General features: G+C 37.9%; 1 protein-coding gene across 2 annotated transcripts in view; it reads left to right on the forward strand.

The window, feature by feature from the left end:
- Positions 1-19520, forward strand: part of bbs9 (Bardet-Biedl syndrome 9) — a 175618-nt gene that overhangs the window by 41208 nt on the left and 114890 nt on the right. The window contains exons 15-19 of one of the 2 annotated variants that reach the window (XM_004078331.4): positions 5133-5147; positions 10524-10664; positions 12615-12710; positions 15639-15811; positions 15926-16078. In XM_004078331.4, the coding sequence (XP_004078379.2) occupies positions 5133-5147; positions 10524-10664; positions 12615-12710; positions 15639-15811; positions 15926-16078 (578 nt within the window). The remainder of the gene's footprint in view (positions 1-5132; positions 5148-10523; positions 10665-12614; positions 12711-15638; positions 15812-15925; positions 16079-19520) is intronic. The other variant, XM_011485713.3, reaches the window with a different exon arrangement.

Here is a 19520-nt window from a genome sequence, read left to right on the forward strand (position 1 = left end):
TGAAAAGATTATTAAACTTTTATTGTAGCATTAAAGATAGAAGTCTTTACCAACAGCAACAGAAGTGTGGAAGTATGGCGCTCATAAATTTTTTGGTGATTCTTACATGGACTGTAAAACTACGTTCACACCACCCGCGGCAACATTTGTTCAAGTGAACACTTTCAACGAAATGTCTATGTAAACGCCTGTGCATGAATGCGCTGTTTCTGATTTTCCGTTCAAAACTCTCACCTTTACGCGTAGCAACGCAAGTTTAGGCTCTACATACAAAGGGGCTCAGATTTGGTAGTGACGTATGGATGGTTTCTTTTTAATTCACAGAAATGTCAACCGTTTGAAAATTAATCACAAAGGAGAAATGATCAATTGTGGTTGAAGTATATGACACCAAGTCTTTCATATATCAGATTAGAGCTCCAAAAGAAATAGCCTGGTGCAGATGGCAAAAGAATCCCCTCCCTGCTTGTCCAGTGTGAACACCATGGGCTTAAGACCGTTTAAGAACTCATGTTTAACGCGTTCTTGAACGTCCGTCACATACCCAATGCATCTGTAGCTTTACACAAAGAGATTTTTGGAATTAAACCACAAACATTTAAGGCAGACCACTGCTTTTTTTTGTCTGAACTACAATATTCCCCCAAGGAATTAATGGACTTTTAAAGAAACTAAAATCATGTAGATAGATATTTGGGTGAAATATAGTCATTTTCATAACATTTTGAAGTTCCCGGTTTTGTTTTTAGATTCATAAGGTTTGTCATACATTGCCTCCCCCAAAATTGTTTCTGGTTGTTTTTTTTGTTTTTTATTATCATAATCTGAATAAGGACTGAGATAGCAGGGTTCCATGGTCCCAGACAAAAACATAATTGCTGCAGCTTGATAAAAAGAATAATTTATATGCAGTTTTTGTACAAAAGAATACTTTCTGAATCAATCAATTATCAGTGTAAGTGGCTCATAGAAATGCAATGTTAAGCTGATTTATGCCACACAAGTGAACGGGTCATTTCAGCCAAAATTTTCCACCAGAACAGAAGTGACAAATTGAAGACTGGCTGGCAGCTGTCTTACAGTTGCTCCTGTGTGTGTGTGTGTGTGTGTGTGGATGTGTGTGTGTTTGTGGGTGTGTTAATGTGCATTTGCCTGAGAGCCTTCTTTGGTATTTTGTGTCGTTTTCACTCAAAATTAATTTGTTAGTTCTTTCCTTCTTTTCCTTTTCCACCTTCATTTCTCTTTTTTGTGTTTCTTTAATATTTTCTTTTCTCTTTTTCTCTCCTTCAGCCCTGCTTTCTCTCTTTTGTTTGGCAGGGCTGATGGGTAATTTGAGCCCCAGACAGGAGTTAGCATTTTAGGATTAAATAATACTACTTAGTATGAAAATATAAGAGGGATTTATTGGTTTAAGGTTGACCATGTATTGGAGGTAGTTCAGCCATCAATACGAAGGTTTTCCTTTGTTTTGGTTATATTTTTTTCTTGAAATGTCAATCTGTCAGTCTGTATAAACATTAAAAGCTGTAAAGGCTTAAATGCTTCACATGTTCCATGCAACATGCTTCTGTTACTAATATACATGGGAAGGGGAGTGTGTGTAAAATGCAGAAAAGGCCTGTCGAATTATATTTTTTTATTTTTTTGTCCTTGTTTAACAAAAGAAAAAAGTAAAAGGACTGCTTTTATATTGACCTTTTCCCATTTGAGTGTAACATCAATACCCGTGCTTCAGTTTAAGGTTATGTTTGGCACTCAACATCTATCACATGCATTTCTATTGTGTTTGAGACCTCAGTTTGACCAAATACAGAAACCTGTCTTTTGCTTTTGTTGCTGTGGATCATTGTCCTTTTACAATGTCCATCGTTATTCGGATGACCACAGAGCGTTTTTTTAGACAGCAGTTGTTAAACACCAGTAAAAGAAAGACACGCTCAATAAACTTTCATTCTTCCTTTTTAGCGATGAGAGACGCTACTTTTACTGTGCACTTGGAAACGGGAAACAAGGATCATAGTTAGCTGACTGACACATGCTGCATTGTGTTTAACCCTGAGTTTACCGTGGAGCCCATGCAGTGCTTGTGTGCAGAGAATCAACAAAGGTGGGAGGAGCAATCCACCATGGTGCAGTTCAGGCAAAAAATGGGATTGAAAAATATTTTTAAGTAGAGAATACCCTCACAGCTGAATTTGCTGGGATGTTCTTCAGTCCTGTTTTATGTTTTATTTAAAGTACATTAGATGTTTAGACCAAACAGATCAATTACACTGCAGAACACAATGCTTGAGAAGTTTTTTAGTTTGTTTTTTGTTTATTTAGTTATGTGCTGAAGAAAATTAATTTTAAAGAGATAAAAAATAGAGGATGATGAGAGGTGGCATCTTTTTTGCTAAAATAATTCCGACTTTAATCTCATAACTTCATAAATTCAGAGATTTAAAGATAATGCAAGTCTGCATTCCTCATTGACCCCCTTTTTTTGGTTTTTATTTAATTAATTTTTTAATTTTTAATTTTGCCATACATTTCCTTCATATTTATATCTTAATTTTCTTTAGAATAGAGAAGAAAGCCTTTGTTGTCATTATACATGTTATAATGAGATTCACGGACCTTTCTCTATAAAGTGGGCAGACAATACATAAAATTAAATACAGTAAAAACAAAATCGGAGTCATCAAGATGATTTATTTAAATAAGTTTAAACTTGTTTAACCTTTCTTTGTTTTGTCAGAACAATATAGAATGGTATCATTGTTTTTTTTCTTCTCTGTACTATTTCAGGTTTATTAAATGATTCATCATCTGTAGATTAGTACTTGAAATACATGTCAATGCATTTTATTAGACGAGTGCAGAACGATTCAGAGCCTGAGGTTTTAGAGGAAAGAGAGACTGACATCAGGAAGCGTGACTTTCAACAAGACGTGAACTTGTGACTCTCTGCCTCAGAGCTTTTTCCTCGACTGCAGCCCGCCATCTGCTTCTCATTCACTTTTACAGGAAATCCTCTTCAACCAATCAAATCAAGGCATAATCTCACAGACTTCTATTGCGGTGGCCTAAAGGTTAGAGAAGCATCAGAGGGAATGGTTTAATCTCAGAGCAGAAAAAACTTGGATGAGAGATTGCAGGATTCTGGTCTTCAGGAACGCTGGACTTTCAAAGTTGATCTAAAAGACATTTCACTGGAAGCTTCTTCCTTTGTAACTAATGGAAGGAAATTCTGGTTGACAACTATAAAGGTGTGGCAGAAAGTTAAATAACGATGTTGTGGAAGCAGATGCAAATGTTAATGGCCCCGTGCCTATTACAGTGGTCGGCCAGAGTCCATTGGTGGGGTCTCAGAGTGAGTAAGAGGTGGGTTACTTATTAGTTTATTGTGTGTGAATGGGATTCTAGTCTTCCGGGCAAAAATGTCAAAACAGGAATAAAATATATAAAACAGAAAACTTCTCAGACTCCAACCTCTGTTAAGAAAATCTTTCTCCATTTGGACCCAGATGGACTCCTGGAACTCCTCTTTCAAATGATCCAGCTTCTCTGTTCAGAATATGACTTTTGCCTTCAAAAGAGGGTCCTCTGTCCTCCAGGTGCAGGTGAACTACTGAATGGTGGGTTGATGTTGAGGTTCTTCTGTGATGAGCCATCCTTTTAAGCAGGGAAGGGTTGTTTAGTTTTTTATATAGCTGAATGCACTGGACTACATAGACCACATTGTTTTGCTCCGCCTTGCCTCCCTTGAATCATGCAGCCATGGTGCAGAGGTATAGTGGTCCACCTCTGATTGGAGGATTGCAGGTTTGGTTCCAGTCTTGTCCAGCTGTGTGTCGAAGTCTCTTTTGCCAAGACACTGAACCCCTCATAGCTACTAGTGATTATAGGTTGACACCACTGTTAGGCAGCAGAGCTGTCATCTTGATGTCTTTATTTTATTTAAGACAAAAAAAAATGATACTTCTGAACTAAAAAAAAAAGCCTATATTATAAGGGGTTGTGTTGTCTTGAATTGAGTGAATTGAATAAAAAAATAAAAAACAAGCAAACATACATCTGAGTTTAAGAATTGGACAGGGTATGCTCATTTTCCATAACATTACATTTTTTATAGCAGACTAATGCAACCCAATTTTTTTACACTCATGCTTTGGGGCATCAGGAGGTGTGGTGTTTTAAACACATTAAGAGTCAAAGTTTAGATTAAACCAAAGGAACTGCTTACACACCAGTGTCTCTAAGTTTTACAGATTTTTGTTTTTGTGTTGTAGTTTATAGAAACTGTTATGAACTGAAGCTGTACCTTATACCATGACTATTCAAGTTGTGCAGCTTGAATGTTTGGCCCAACAATGTTAATAGACTGTGAAATAATCGATGTTCATAACTTGCTGCTTACATTTTTACATTGCGTGGTTGACCATAGTTTGTCATCATTTGGGGATGCTGCGCTGCCAAGTTCAGAAATAAATAAAGCACAACCGAAACCAGTGGACATGTAAAAACTTCATGCATTATCAATCACTGCAATAATGAATAATTTACAATGCCTTTTAAAAAAAGTGGAGGCACCAGAATTCAATTGTAATATCCTGATTAGTTTGTAGTGATAAATATGTTTGTTCCGTTTTTTTTATTTTTAATATCTGTCTGCAGGGCTGATTTCATATCAATCTTAATAGGTTGCTGTTTTAATGGTCAATTACAAATCTTATTCATCTTGTTCTGTCATACAACCTCCATCTGGAAGTTACTTTCTAATGTCCCATCCAAGTTTTGCAAGAAAGCAACAAAAAAAGACTCAGAAAACGTTGCAAATTGGTCTTTCCAGGGATTTTGTTTAACTTTTATCTTTTGCAAAAAATATAAGAAAAAAAAACACTTTTTTTTTCTAAACGTTTTTTATTTTTGCTCATTTTAGATATTGCATGGATGGGTGTGAACTTGTTTTAGAACATGTTGACTTTATGTAACATGACCTGAGCTTTTCCTGACTTTCATGGAGTAATTTCAACTGTTCACTTTTTTCTTCTTTGTTCTCAGTCAGTGCTGAACAATTCTGTTTGTATACATTTGTGTGATCCCTAATATTTTTGTAATCAACTTTTTTCCTTCCTTCCATTCTGCAGAGCTTAATCCTACAGGTAAGTGTCATGTTAGCAGAGCTAGATAGATTAGAACAAATAGAACCTTACTCTGTGTATGTTAAATTATTATTGCCTTTTAGGAGAACCACTCCAAACACCACCTTAAACACTTAGAAATGCACTCTAAATACTTTCCAAACACACAGAGGAAAAGACTGCTGCTCTGTGCTTATGTGCCTGTTATGTGATACCTGGCAAGGGCCACTACAAACTCACTGAAACATTTCCTCACTCTATGGAAAATGTAAATGTGCATTTGTGCTTTTATTCTTGATGCAGTTCACACAGAAACCCAATCTGTCTCACATGCGCTTTCAAACATGTCTACAGTCCTCTTCCAGCACAGATGGCTGCAAACACATTTACATGACTTTATTTATGTGCTCCCTTGTGGATAGTTTTCAAGCATTAACCCCCCCCCCCCCCCCCCCCTCCCCCAAACATAAAGAACTCAGTGCTTAACCCCAACCAACACATGGACATCAAACCAATTCTGATACTACTAAGACAGCTATAATGTAGCTGTATCCAACTAGGTTTTCCAAGGATAATTGTACACATATGAGTAAATAGTATTGAAGGGCTTACCTAATTTTTCTGTTTGGGTTTGTTTTAGTCAAAGTTTTTGTGCTTTAAAGCAAAACACAATGATTCAGATATCATGCACACTAGTATAGAACTACATAGTGGATGTAATAAGAAAACATCTAGTCCTCTCCAAATCCTAACATGATTCAGATGCCTCTTGACACAAATATTACAGTGCCATTATCATTAAACGTAGTAGGAAGTTCCTAAATAACTAAGTACACACAGTGATCTAATGGCTTGCACAACCAGTGTAACTTGCAAAAATATGAAGTATGTTTTCTGTGTGATGCTGTCAATGTCTCCTGTGTGAAGGAATTCTTAGCTGTCACTCAAAGCCTCACTTCAGACCTCAAGACTATTTTCCTTTGCAGAGACGTCCAAAGTCAACTCAGTCACTGCAAGGTGTCTAGGTTCTAAGGTGGTAAAACAAACTCAAATTGTCGCCCTCTCCACCACTGTGCTTGGCAGTTGGCTGTTTCTGTATGCCACGTCCAGATACATGCAGGTTTCAGTCTTTTGTCAAAGATCTTTTTTAGTTTCTGAAATCGGATTGTTTGCCATTCACAACCGCTTTCTTGTGGACCAAAAGTTCTTCTTCTTCCAACTCTACTATAACTTTTTGTCCTTTTTTTCTAGTCACATTTTCATTAACCTTAGATTACACAAGATTATTCTTTGGCGTTTAACTCAATGAACCCTGAGGAGTGGGAAAATTATTTCTTTTTGAGGTCATTGTCAGACTCAAGTGTTAGTCACAACTGCCCTTACGGGTGGATACATGCTGTCTGTGGGTGAAAAATGGGCAAACCTGTACAGGGAACGCAGGCGGCCACATGGAATATCAAGGTTGTAGATCGGTCGGTAGGCCCATCGCGTGAAAATGTTCATGCATCTTTTTTTCTATGGGCATGCTGTGGGTGGCAGGTCGTAGCAAACACTTATACAACATGTAAAGGTAAGTAATGGTGAAGTAGGTGAGATGCAGGTATGTTGTACGTATTTTTTAATGGGCACTGCCCGTTAGTACTATTTAAGTGATAAGTGTGTGCTTCCTGCATGAAACCTAACTGTTAAAGAAATTAGATAATCAGATTGTAGTTTGTGTATGCATGCTACAGGCGTCCTACAGGCACTTGGGTATCATCTGCACAGTGTTTGCAGCATTTTCACGAGATCAGAGGAACCAGGGCGCACACCTCAATAATGACTACAGTGTGACGTAAGGGGCACCATATGACAGCATTCCTAGTATTTCATAAGTGCGCATAACTTATATTGGCCCACAAAAACTCTGCGATACACTTACAACACGCACAACAATGGTTCATTCCATTTGCATGACGTCCCTTAAGGTGGCCGTATGACCCCCAAGGAAACCGCAAGACCCACCCTTAAGATGCGGCACTCCCCTCTATAACCATCTACGGATCTGAAGAATCCCAAAAAGCGCAGCACCTGTACAGGTCAACACCCAGTATAGCTGCATGTGACTAAGGCTTTAGTAATTAGCTCTGTCAGACATTCATTTCTGGGAACATGGTCTTAAGTGTTTTAAAGTAACTGTTTCAGATCTAACAATGATGTACTTTACCTTGTTTGGCGTAGAAGTTAAAAATCAGTCAAGTTTCTAAAGCAATGTTCATGATTCACTTCTTGTGTTGACACAAAACCAGGTATCTAATGGGGATGGTTTATTAGGTGCATCTGATTAGCTGTGTCTGGCAGCTACTTTTTTTGAGTCTTTTTTGGTGCCTGTTTAAAGGAACGATATATCTTTCTATTTACATTAAGGAAAACCCAATAGCAGCTTGTGACCAAATGTGTTTCACATCTGAAGTGTGCTTTGCTTTTTTTCTCTTCATCATCTTCCCGGTGCTCTACATTTACTTTAAAAGGGCTTCACATGCAGTATCCACACATTTTTAAGACCCACACACAGAGTGACATCAGTGCAGCTGTGGTAAGAACCTGATCCTGGACAGTGGTCTGCTACTCAAATAAACTCTGCTCCTTGTCTCTCTTTCCGTCTCCAACACACCACAGACACAAACACACACCGGCACATTACAGCTAATTGGATTCAGTCCTTCGATACGCCAGCAGAAGTACAACAGCAGCGCTGGTCAGTTTTGATTCAAAGGTGATAAGGACTCATTTCCTGCATCAGCCACTGGGAGGGAGATCACAGGTCACAGCGTCTGATCTTATTGGATTAGAGTAAATGTGCTGTTTTTTTTGTAAAGAAAACATTCAGTGAAGAGAGCCAAACAAGAATAAAGCTCAGGACAAGGTTGGAAAAACTGACAAATTTGTTAGTCAAACAGTAGATTTGCCCTTCAGGAGCTGGGATAGGCTCCAGCATCCCTATGACCCTGCACGGCATTAGGGAGGTGTAGGCGATGGATGGAAAATTCTATTTTATGATAAAAGCATAACTTCCCATTATTCTTGTTTAAAAACAAGCTATAAAATTGTGAATTAATCTCTTGAGTAGCAATAGTATGTTTTTATCAGCTGGTATCAATGCACAGCACACTGTTTATAAGGACTGTTTCTGTCCAGTAACAATTTTTTTGGCCAAATAAAACCACTGAATATTAAAAAAAAAAGTTTTACTCTGTCCAACTCTGATATTTTAAGGTCCCTGACATGTATTTAAGAAATGTTTAGTCTGTCAACTTTTTTAAAGTATCCACAAAAAAAGTTTATTTCTAAAAGAATATTTAAACACCAAATTGAAGCTGTGCAACCCCAACTCTGGCACTTATCTTGCCTATTAAAAAAATGGGGATCTGCGTGAACAATTTTTTTTTTTTTGGTCAAACTCAAAATTTTTGTTTTTAAGGCTGAAGAAAGAAAGTGTATATGTGTTATTTGTGTTAACTCTGAAAAAAAAAGATTGGCATTGCACAGAGTCTGGATGAAAATACTAAAACATTAAAAAATATTAAAAGTTTCACAAAATTCTTCCCCTGACATAACTCTAGATGTTTACATAGCAATCATTTGCAAAAGCATTCCAATGTTTTTTTTTCAATATTTGTTTTACTACTTTTGAGACAGCTGAGGCTTTTATTCATTTGACTGCATTATGAAATATAACCTGGGCAAGCTTAAGACTTCTAGGACTAGGCAGTTCATCAATCTACCTCATGCCAACCTAGATCAGAATCACATTCAAGTCACAACAAAGCAGAACAGTTTGGAAAATTCTCCTTTGTGTTAAAGATCTTTTTGATGTTGAGCAGATGGTGAAAACTACGTAAACCATTTTGGGTAAAATTTAAGGAAGGTTGATGACAAAATGACAAACTTCCTTCAGAAAGAGTCAAAACTTGATCTTGTATTGTTTTAAAGCAGATGTGGATATTTTCACTGTCAGATGATCCAAATTTTTCAGCATGGCTTTTATGCTGAGCTCACCTGTTTGAGCGGAAATTAAACACCAACGATTTGGGAGCCAGCTAGAGGCTGAAAAGCAGAAAGATGGATGTGAGCCACCAACAATAAAGCATCAAGATCACTGAGAACTGAGATTTTGGCAGCCAGAGTTCGCTTCACACTTCTGACTTTTGCACTGGACAGCTGTGGCTCAGGCAGAGAGTAGGTGGTTCCATCCCACAGGCTCTCTCTTGAAGGACCCTTAGGGAAGACACCAAATCTACATGTTTTAGGGTCTGAGTTGTTAAAAACGTTTCTAGAGATTGTAGAACCTGACATGGTGAAGAGGTGCTGACTTTTGACAAAACAGAATAAACTTACTGCATAACCACAATTTCTTATGGAGCCTCTTGTTTTGTGATGGAAGTTGTCCTTTTGTTGTTTAACTGATCTATGACAATTGATCGATACTTGGGTAAAATGTGAAGAAAAAGGATCACATCCTTCTTTCTGTTCTAGAACTTAATCCTTTTTTTTTTTTTACCCATTCATAGCTTTGCAGGTGTTTAGTTTTTCTTGGCTTTGTTTCTTCCCTACTTCTTTGTCTGCTTCAGTTCATATGTTCATTCCAAACTGAATTATTTACACAAGTGCACAATACCGGCTTGTGTAGAGTGAAAAAGTGCACAGTAGTTGTGGGCAATTATTAATATCTGTAATAACTGGGAATTTTCCATAATTAAACTGTCTCTTACGCTCTTTTCATCTGTCAATTCTCATAATATTTTGCTTTCGTTCTGTCTCATGCTGGTTCATTTCCACTGGGGTTCCTTCTCGGCCCACATTTTCTGCTTCTCTTGTTGTTAGCTCACCCCCTTTCCTCTGGTTCCCCTGCTCCATCTCCTTAACAACTGTTTTCCTAGATCCCTCTTTTCCTTCATTCTGTTATTCTAGCTAAGTGTAGATTTCTGCCAAGCTCAGCACTGTTTAAGCTCAGAACATAGTTGTCATTGACTTTTTCTCACTGCCTCCCTTCATATTTTTACATTTTGTTATATTTCTTCTCAACATTTTCCTCTACTTTTCACAAAACTTCCCTTTCAGATCTCAAACATGCACAGTGTTGATGTTGAGTCTCTTGGTCCTAATTCTCTTGGGTAGTCTGAAATCTGAACATCTGCAGTGCTGACTTTCTTAGCAAATGTTAACAACGTCTGCTTCATGAACGAGCAACCTCATTCAATTTACAGCACTAAAGGGAAGGTAGACTTTTTCAGGAAAAATGCAATAATGGTAAAGAAAATGATAGATTGTCAGATTGTCATTGATAGAAAATGATGATTATCATAAGGATATTTGGTAAAATTGAACTCCTTCATGCTTGTATGTTTACTGTTTTAGGGTGCCCCAGGGTTCTTCAGTCCAGGTTCGTTCTTCCTCTGGCCTTGGTGTGTGTACCTACATCTCCAGCCAAAAGCACCAAGTTCAAGATCACTGTGGACACCAATCAGCCACCAGTTGACCTCAGCTCCATTTTTCAGGGTAAAAGCACTTTGTCACATCCAGGCGCACTTAACTAAGCTGTTCTTAAGTTCCTGAGCAAACACAGCTCTGTAAACCCAAACGCAGCTTTGTAACTAAATCTTTGACATGATATTAATAATTATATTAAACTATGTGCAGAAGAAATTCCACACAAATTCGCTTATAGTCGAGAAATGCCCACTCTTCTATATTTTTTGGTTTTGTCTCAGTATATTGTCGGAAAACAAAATGTGTGGAAAGAAAAGTACTGATGGTCATAATTTATTCATTTTTTGTCGTAAAAATATAAATAGTGATTTTTTTTTTAACATATAGTTTCAGGCTTGGTTTATGTACAGAAATACTAAATTGTGACTAATTGCTGACAGAAACAAAAATCTGATATTGCAGATGTGAAAATGTTTAATGTGTTTTAATTGCAGGTATAGTTGAGCTGAACTTTCAGCTGGAGTCCGCACAACATTCATGGAACATCCGTTCGGCGTGATTCCAAATTATAAAGATTTTCATGCAATGTAGAGTCTGCAACCAAAGAAAGCTGAGGGATTTGCAAAGGGATTTCCAAATTTGTCTCAAAATGTCAGCAGGAAATCACTGTTTTCTTAACACGACTTGCAGCACCTCATTTCACATCTTACTCGATTATTGAACATATTTCAAAAAAGGGGAGCGGTTTCATTTGTTCTAAACTGGTTTCAAATTAATCTCAGTTTAGAGTCAATGAGTCAGTAGGAGCAACAAATTCTATGTGTGACTGACCAGAGAAATAATTGGTAATCTTACATTCAGGAGGATCAATGTATTTAGACTTTTCACTTTGGGCGATTCCACATAGGTTGGAATGGGTTGATTAGCTGCACATTTTCTTACAATTTTACGCAATTATGGCACCAAGCTTTCATATTCCTCTACCCCCTCAGAGCATGCATATAATGTTATTCAAATGTGCATTAAAAGGCCACAGAGCAAATACGGCTTTTACATTTTTAAATGTCAAAGCATTAACAAGTGGAAGAACAGATTGGTCAGACTGTGCTCATCAATAGATTATTTTTAACCCTTTTGCTATCCTTTGACCCCACCCCTACATTGATGTGTTATCCCTACCTTGATAAAGGTGAAGAGGATTTCATGTAACCCATGGACACCAGTGAAGATCACAAATCATTGAAGAAAAAAAGTTTAGCGCACTGTCTAGTGGGTCGAGATGATCCCACTCCCAATGTTGAAGTGCCTAGGATAGCACAAGGGTTGAACCATACCAAATCCCTTGTAAAAGACATGAAAGCAGTGACACATAAGATACAAGTTTTTATTTTCTCTTTTTCCAAAACTTTTGTGGCAAAGCCAGAAATTAACTTTTTTGGATGGTGATGTCATAACTTTACATTGCAAAACAAAACAAAAGCAGGAGGTAATTTAGTCCTAAGTGTGAATGTTACAGTTAGACGTTATGGTGCATGTCTGACCAGTCATTCTGATTCTGATCTGTTCTTCTTGTGGCTGAGTCTTATAATCAGTAGCAGGGTCTCATGAGGACAAATGACCTGCAGTTAAAAAGAAATATGAGAAAGCTCTGATTCTATGAAACCATTTTGTGTAAACCTAGATAAATATTTAAACTAAACAATTCAAAAAAGTGGGATTGGGAATTTATTCAAGTATATGTGTTTACATGCGATGCTGTGCATTTCAGCACAGTCAGCCAGTTTTCTCTTAGATTTATCTGAGCATCGGTTACAGTTATCCGTCAGGGCATCTGAACACAAACGTTGTGTTCAGACTTGTGTGCTTTTTGTTGTGATGGGAGATTCGAGAGAGCCTGCACTCGTTGCCTTTGTAAACAGTGTGACTGTATCACGTTTGTTTATATGGCGACCTGTAACATGAGGGACTGTCCTATCTGTTCATCTCAGTGTTTTTATTCCCCTCTGTCTCCCTCTGTAGAGTTTTCAGCAAAAGCTGAAGATAAGGATGGGACCTGTTTGGCCTTCCAGTTTCTGTCAGGAGCCAAAGTCACCATGCTGGCCTCCAAGACCTCCCGTAAGTCTCCCAGCAGCGCTTCTTATTACCGCTCTGGCTTGTTTCCCTTATAAAAACAAATGAACAAACATCACAGCTCTTCAGACATGATTAGCTCCTTTCCCTCCTTATGAAGCTGCGCTGTAAACCTTAGTGATTTCACACCTAATTTACAATTATCATTCCCAGTGACACCTTTGTATACTTTGCTAAGTAGAAGGGATGGAATTTCACCAGCTTGCTCAAGGGTTGATTATTTTTGTCTAAAACTCCCACAGTTCAGTTTTGAATCCATTCTAGTCTGAAAATAGTCAGAAAATTACACAGCAACACATACTTTCTGTAAGCATTTCAGGTAAGTTGAGGAAGCAAATCCATCAGGAAGTGTGCTTGTCAGCCAAAACTGATGTTTGACCAGTGAGACATCAGCTAAATAATGACACATTTCAGAGAACAGGAAAGAATACATCCATTTTGTTTTCTTGCCTTCTGACATTCAAGTCCCACTATCTACTTTAACATTTTTTTTTTTGATTTGAAATGGTTTATTTCAAGCAATTAAGTAGAAATAATACACAACAGCTTAGGATACAACACAACTTAGGATAATTAGACATATTAATAAGTATTGCTTGAAAGGGAGTGGAAGGAAGCGAACTTATATAATCCCACCCTGTTATACTATAACCATTTTATTACATGATTTATCAATATCCAGTTCCCAGTTTTTATCAGACAGAATTAAAAATCATAAGATATCGATAAAGCACATGACAAAGATGAATTACTTAAGTATTACATCAAAAATAACTATTTTAGAAATCAACATGGCAAATGCAGATCAGTCATCTGGAATATATGCAGATTATGTTACTTATAAAAGCCATTCATATGAATAAAAAATAATACTATATCAGTAAAGTAGACACAACACTGTTTCAGGAATTTTCATAGCAAAATTTCATCAAGTATCAAAAGTTAAAAACATGTGCAAAATTATGCTACATTAGGAAAGATTTTTGAATAAATGTATCAATTTTTGGAGAAAGTGAAGTAATATCATTAAAAGTCAATCAATTTAACAATTTTCAATAAGTGATTAATCATTTGTTATACTTTTGTTAATATTTTTTTTATATATATATATATATATATATATTTTTTATAATAAAGTAATGCTGTAGGGGAAAAGTAAAAAGGGTCCATAACTGTCGATTGTCTAAGGTTGGTATTTCTTCTTTTACTGATAACAGCCGTTCTTCTGGGTTCAAAACAGAGTTTATAGTTCTCTTCGATGTTATGACTGCAGACATTAGATTCAGGTCCATATCGTTCTTCAGCTGATATCAGCGACGGTGAAAGTTGAGGTCAAGTTGTCTGCAGGTCAGAGCTCTGCTGTTATTCAGGTTACGTCAGACATACAGAGAAAGTGATGATTCCAGGTGTCATATTTCTTGAAATTATTTGGCTCTTTGATTTATTACTCCATGTTGTTTCAGACGACCGTGATCAAACACTTCTCAAAGTCCTTCATGGTGTTCACAACCAGAACCTTGGACCGGTCCTCTGGACCGAGCGGTTTGACGTAAATCCTGCAGCCTTTAACCCAAGTGTTCTCAATCAGCTTACGCTTCCTGAGAAGTCGTGCATGTTTTGAGATTTCAGCATTCCTTCTGGTCAGATGGTCGTTCAGATAAGCAGCCGAACCTTTCAGGTGTTTCCTTTGGGTCATCAAAGCTAGCTTGTGTTTGTGATTCACAAAACTGATGAGGATCGCTAATTTATCCTTCTCCTTTCTCCTGGGGAGCAGGTGGCAGGTCTCGATGGTATTGAGATCCAGGGAAATCCCTTTAGATGAACATGATGTGTGTGTTTGTTCACAGCAAGAAGTCATCTAGCAGTAGTGAGAACAGTGACAGCAATGAGCTGCTTCTCAATTGTGCCACAGAACAAATATAACCTTGCCAAAAAAAGTGATATAGAACAATTATATTGTTTCAAAACTACTGACAGTTCAAATAACCAAAAGCTGTCTGTGCACCACATTAAACCAAACTAACTTCTATTATTCAGTTAAAATTTCACATGTTGTCAGGTTAATGATTTTCTTAAAACTACAAATATGCCCGTTACCTGATTTATGATTTTTTTGTCTAATTGACATTTTGTGCATTTTTACTTCAAACAAGTTTTTACAATATACCGTATTTTCCGGACTATAAGTCGCACCGGATTATTAGTCGCACCAGCCCAAAAATGCATTATAAAGTAGAAAAAAACACAGATAAGTCGCACTGGACTATAAGTCGCATTTTGACGGGAAATTTATTTGACAAAATCTGAGACCAAGAACTAATAACTTGCACAAACTCATATGACACAATCATAGCAGACTGTTTATCTCATAATTTCACAGTAATTCTTTCTCATACTGATTTATGTATTCCTTTCATGAAGCATCATTGTCCAACTTATACTCTGTTTTCATCCTGTATTTGTAGAAACAGTTGTCATTTTTATTGCATTTTTGAATCTATGAAATCATTGGAAAATAGAATATTATGTTTTTAGTCTTCAAGATCTTACTGTAAAAAAAGGTTTGCTGATTCTCTGAGTCACTTAACATACTCTTAACACTTAACATACCTCATACATCAAATTGACCCAGGAACATCATCTCTGTTCCTCACAAATGAACATAACAGGAGGGTTAACAATGTATTTATTTCAATTTATTTCTAATATAAGTCGCTGCGGAGTATAAGTCGCACCCCTTGCCAAACTATGAAAAAAAGGGCGACTTATAGTCCGGAAAATACGGTAGATGGTCTAGAAAAAGTAGCTGTAGAAGATGGAGATTCGGATGAGTCAGCCCTGGATTCAAAGGCATCTGTTTGAGATGGTTTCAGCTTTTGAATATTACCTCTGTTAACTTTGTCTGTTCATCAGAGCGTTACCGAGTTCAAAGTGACAGCTTCGAGGACATGTGGTTGGTGGTGAAAGAACTGGTCCAGAGGTTTGATCAGCACTTCTCCAAACTGGGAATCAAAGACTTCAAGAAAAGCTTCAGTGGTACTCTGCCACTTCAGGACTACTTCTTGTCTGTGGACCGTCATTTTCAGGTAAAAGCTCCACATCTAAAACATAGAGGTCAAGCATAAAGAAGAGAGAACAGTGATGATTATACAAAAATGAAAGACTGTAATAAAAGCTCTTGTCTTCTTTGTCTTTGGTAGCTACGTGTCAATTCTCAGCGATATCAAGATCTGCTCTCAGATCAGGCAGCCCAATTCAGAGCCATTCAGCGTCGCCTGCTTGCTCGATTCAAAGACAAAACGCCGGCACCGCTGCAGAACCTGGACACCCTGCTGGATGCCACTTACAACCAGGTCAGGGACTCACTTAGAAGTTCTTCTATTCAAGTGTTTCCCAACCCTGGTGCTTGGAGAACACTGTCCTGCAGGTTTTCCATGTTGCCCTGCTAAAACACACTTGATTCAGCTCATCAAGTTCTGCAGAAGCCTGATAATAGCAGTCCTCAAAGGCAGGTGTGTTTTAACAGGGTAGGATGACAAAAACAAAATACAGTTTAATGTTGGGAAACACCGATCTAGTCCAAAGTGGGACTCCTCATGAACACCAGATGTAGAGAGAAATTGTTTGTGATGATTCAACCTCTGGATGGAATTTCATAAATCCATAAAATCCTATCTGGGTTGATACCACTATAGAAATGACCAAGAATGATGGAAACCATTTAGGAGGAAATTTTTTATGTGAATACTTTTGCACCCACAGCCACAGTCATCCACAAATACTTATCTGTAACTGCACAGGAGAGGGTTGGGTGTATCAGCCACCTTCCAATTCTGTTAAAACACAAGTGTTTTTTTTTTTTTGTCCAAATGGGTGTGAGCTCACAGCTAATCATCTAAACAGAGGAAGTCTATAAATCACCAGAATACAAACTTCACACTATAAATCCACACTAACTCGTCATCACTTCATTTCTCTGTGGGTGCATTTATGTTTCAGAGGACCGATTTGAGTTTTTAGGGCTCGGAGTGAAGGAGTATGTAAAACATTAGGACATCTAGAATACTTTGTGACACCTTTAATGAGTGCTTTGGGAGTTCAGACTTTGAGATATTGTGTGAGTTCAACTCACAAAAGCACAGCAGATCTATCATCTGTGCTGTTGAAGTTTAGTCAGTTTTCATCTACTATATTTCTTTTTTAACTTTTTGTTATAATGAATAATTTATATGTGAGTTGATGCCTTCTTGCTCCTGTGTTTAGTTTAGAGGCTGAATTCAAGGTCAAACACCTTCAGTTGGCTTCCAAGGTGAGGCTGAGTGGAATTGTCTGTTCACTAGCTTATAAAGCGGTCAGCAAGTCATTGTGTAAATCTTTGTGATCAGTTAGTCTCTGTTTGACATGGCTCCTTAATAACGCATCATATCAATTCAAATTAACTTTGCACGGTCCTTAAACTTGGTGGAGTTTAATGAGAGGAAATGAATGAACTTGCTGAAGTTCCTAATGACATTTAAACTCAAATAAACAGTGATCACCTCGGGTCATCTTGGCTTTCTCCAAGATAAGCAATCAGAGAGCTTGATCCAAACACACCCAACCAAAATGTTAATATACTTGCTCTGTTGAATGTCCTCAGTATAAAACATTTAATCAACAGCACTTATTGTGATCATACTTCTATAGCAATCTTCTTTTGACCGCTCCCTTTTGGGGTTGCCACGGCAAATCATCCACCTCCATATAACTCTATCCTCTGTATCCTTGTCACTCACACCAACCACCCTCATGACCTTCTTTACAACATCAATAAAGCTCCTCTTTGGTCTTCCTCTTGGACTCTTTCCTTGCAGCTCCAACCTCAGCATCCTTTTAGCAACATAATCACTGTCCCTCCTCTCAATATATCCAAACCATTCAGATGTACTTCCTTGCACTTTTCTCTAAAACATTTGAGCTGTTTTTCTAAAGAACTCATACTTGATCCTGTTCAGCCTTGTACTCTAAGAGTCTCAACATTTTCAGGTCTGCTACCTCCAGCTCTGCTTCCTGTCTCTTTCTCAGAGCCACTGTAAATTGTAAGAAGTGTATATTTATATAGCGCTTTTCTACCTTGATTAAGGCCCAAAGCGCTTTACAGTTACAAGTCCCATTCACTTATACACACCTACATTCCCACATGGATGGTGGCAGAGCTGCCATGCAAAGCGCAAAAGAGACCACCAAGTGCAATTTTGGGTTTCGGTGACTTGCCCAAGGACACTTTGGCACATTGGCACAAGAAGCAGGAACCTATGAGCTCTTGATCAGAGCTCCACCCCTCTATTGCTTCCCCAAAGTAACTTACTGTCTCTAAACAAACAACATGGCTGTTCTTACCACATTTACACCTTTCTTTTTTTATTATTCCACATCACAACTAAAACCTTCCTCCACCCATTCAAACTTGCTTCCACACCCCTATTCACCTCTTTCCCACACTCCATTGCTCTGTATTGTTGACCCTAAATACTTAAGGTCCTTCACCTTCTTCACCTCTGCTCCCTCTAACTTCACTGTTCCACTTCAGGCCCTTCTCATTTACACACACATACTATGGTATGTCTTTCTGCAGCTCACTTTATTCCTCTTCTTTCCAGAGCAGACCTTCATCTCAACAGATAGTCCTCCACCTGTTCCCTGCTGTCACTGTAGATCACAATGTCATCTGCAAACGATTATGGTCCACAGAGATTCCTGTCTTACCTAATCTGCCAGTCTGTCAATCATCACAACAAACAAGAAGGAGCTCAGAGCTCATCCTTGGTGCAGTCCCACCTCTACCTTGAACTCCTCTGTCAGACCTACAGCACACCTCACCACTGTCCTCTAGCTCTCATACATGCCCTGAACAGCACCAATGTACTTGTCTGCCACTCTAGACTTCCCCATACCAACCACATCCCCTCTCTCTGCATTCTGTCATAGGCTTTCTTTAGATCTACAAAGACAAAATATAGTTTCTACTGACCTTCAGACCTGACTTTTAAAGATTTTTCTCCAGAAGCATCTTCAAAGCAAACATGGCATTTGTGGTACCCTTCTTTGTCATAAAATCATACTGGTTATTACAAATGCTCACTTTTAACCTTAGTCTAGCTTCCACTAATCTTTCCCATAACTTCATTGTGTGACTCGTCAGCTTTATTTACCTGTAGTTTTCATAACTCTGCATTTCTCCCTTTTTCCTAAAAATTTAGCATCAGTACACTTCTCCATTCCTCTGCCATTCCTGTCACTCTCTGAAATCTTGTTAAATGGTCCAGTCAGATACTCTGCTGCCACCTTTTCCACAGGTGTGCTTCCTTTCCTTTCCACATGTATGTTGTCAGGACCAGCTGCCTTTCTGCTCTTCATCTTATTCAAAGTTTTCCTCACTTCATTCTTACTGATCTTTTGTTTTTCTTATTGCTCCAAGACAGCCACCTCTTCTCCTCTCTGCTCTATAACATTTTTCTTCTCCGTCCTTCTTTCCATCACATTTGTTGACCTTTTCAACAAAGAAATTAGCAATTCTTGGCCATAAATTGATGTTGAAACAACTAAAGGTTTAAAAACACATTTGTTAAGAAATGATCAGTATCAAACCCAGATAAAAAACCAATGGTGTAGAACAGATGAGGATGAGTGGTAGTAGGTTTAGGGGCTGTCATCTGGACTTGGTTTTAAAGTTAGAAGACGTTTCACCTCTTATCCAAGAGGCTGAATTAGCTGGTCGATGAGCTGGTATATATGCGCTCATGGGGGAAGAGTCAG

The sequence above is a fragment of the Oryzias latipes genome, chromosome 16 (genome assembly GCF_002234675.1).
Source record: "Oryzias latipes chromosome 16, ASM223467v1".
NCBI classification, from domain to species: Eukaryota; Metazoa; Chordata; class Actinopteri; order Beloniformes; family Adrianichthyidae; genus Oryzias; species Oryzias latipes.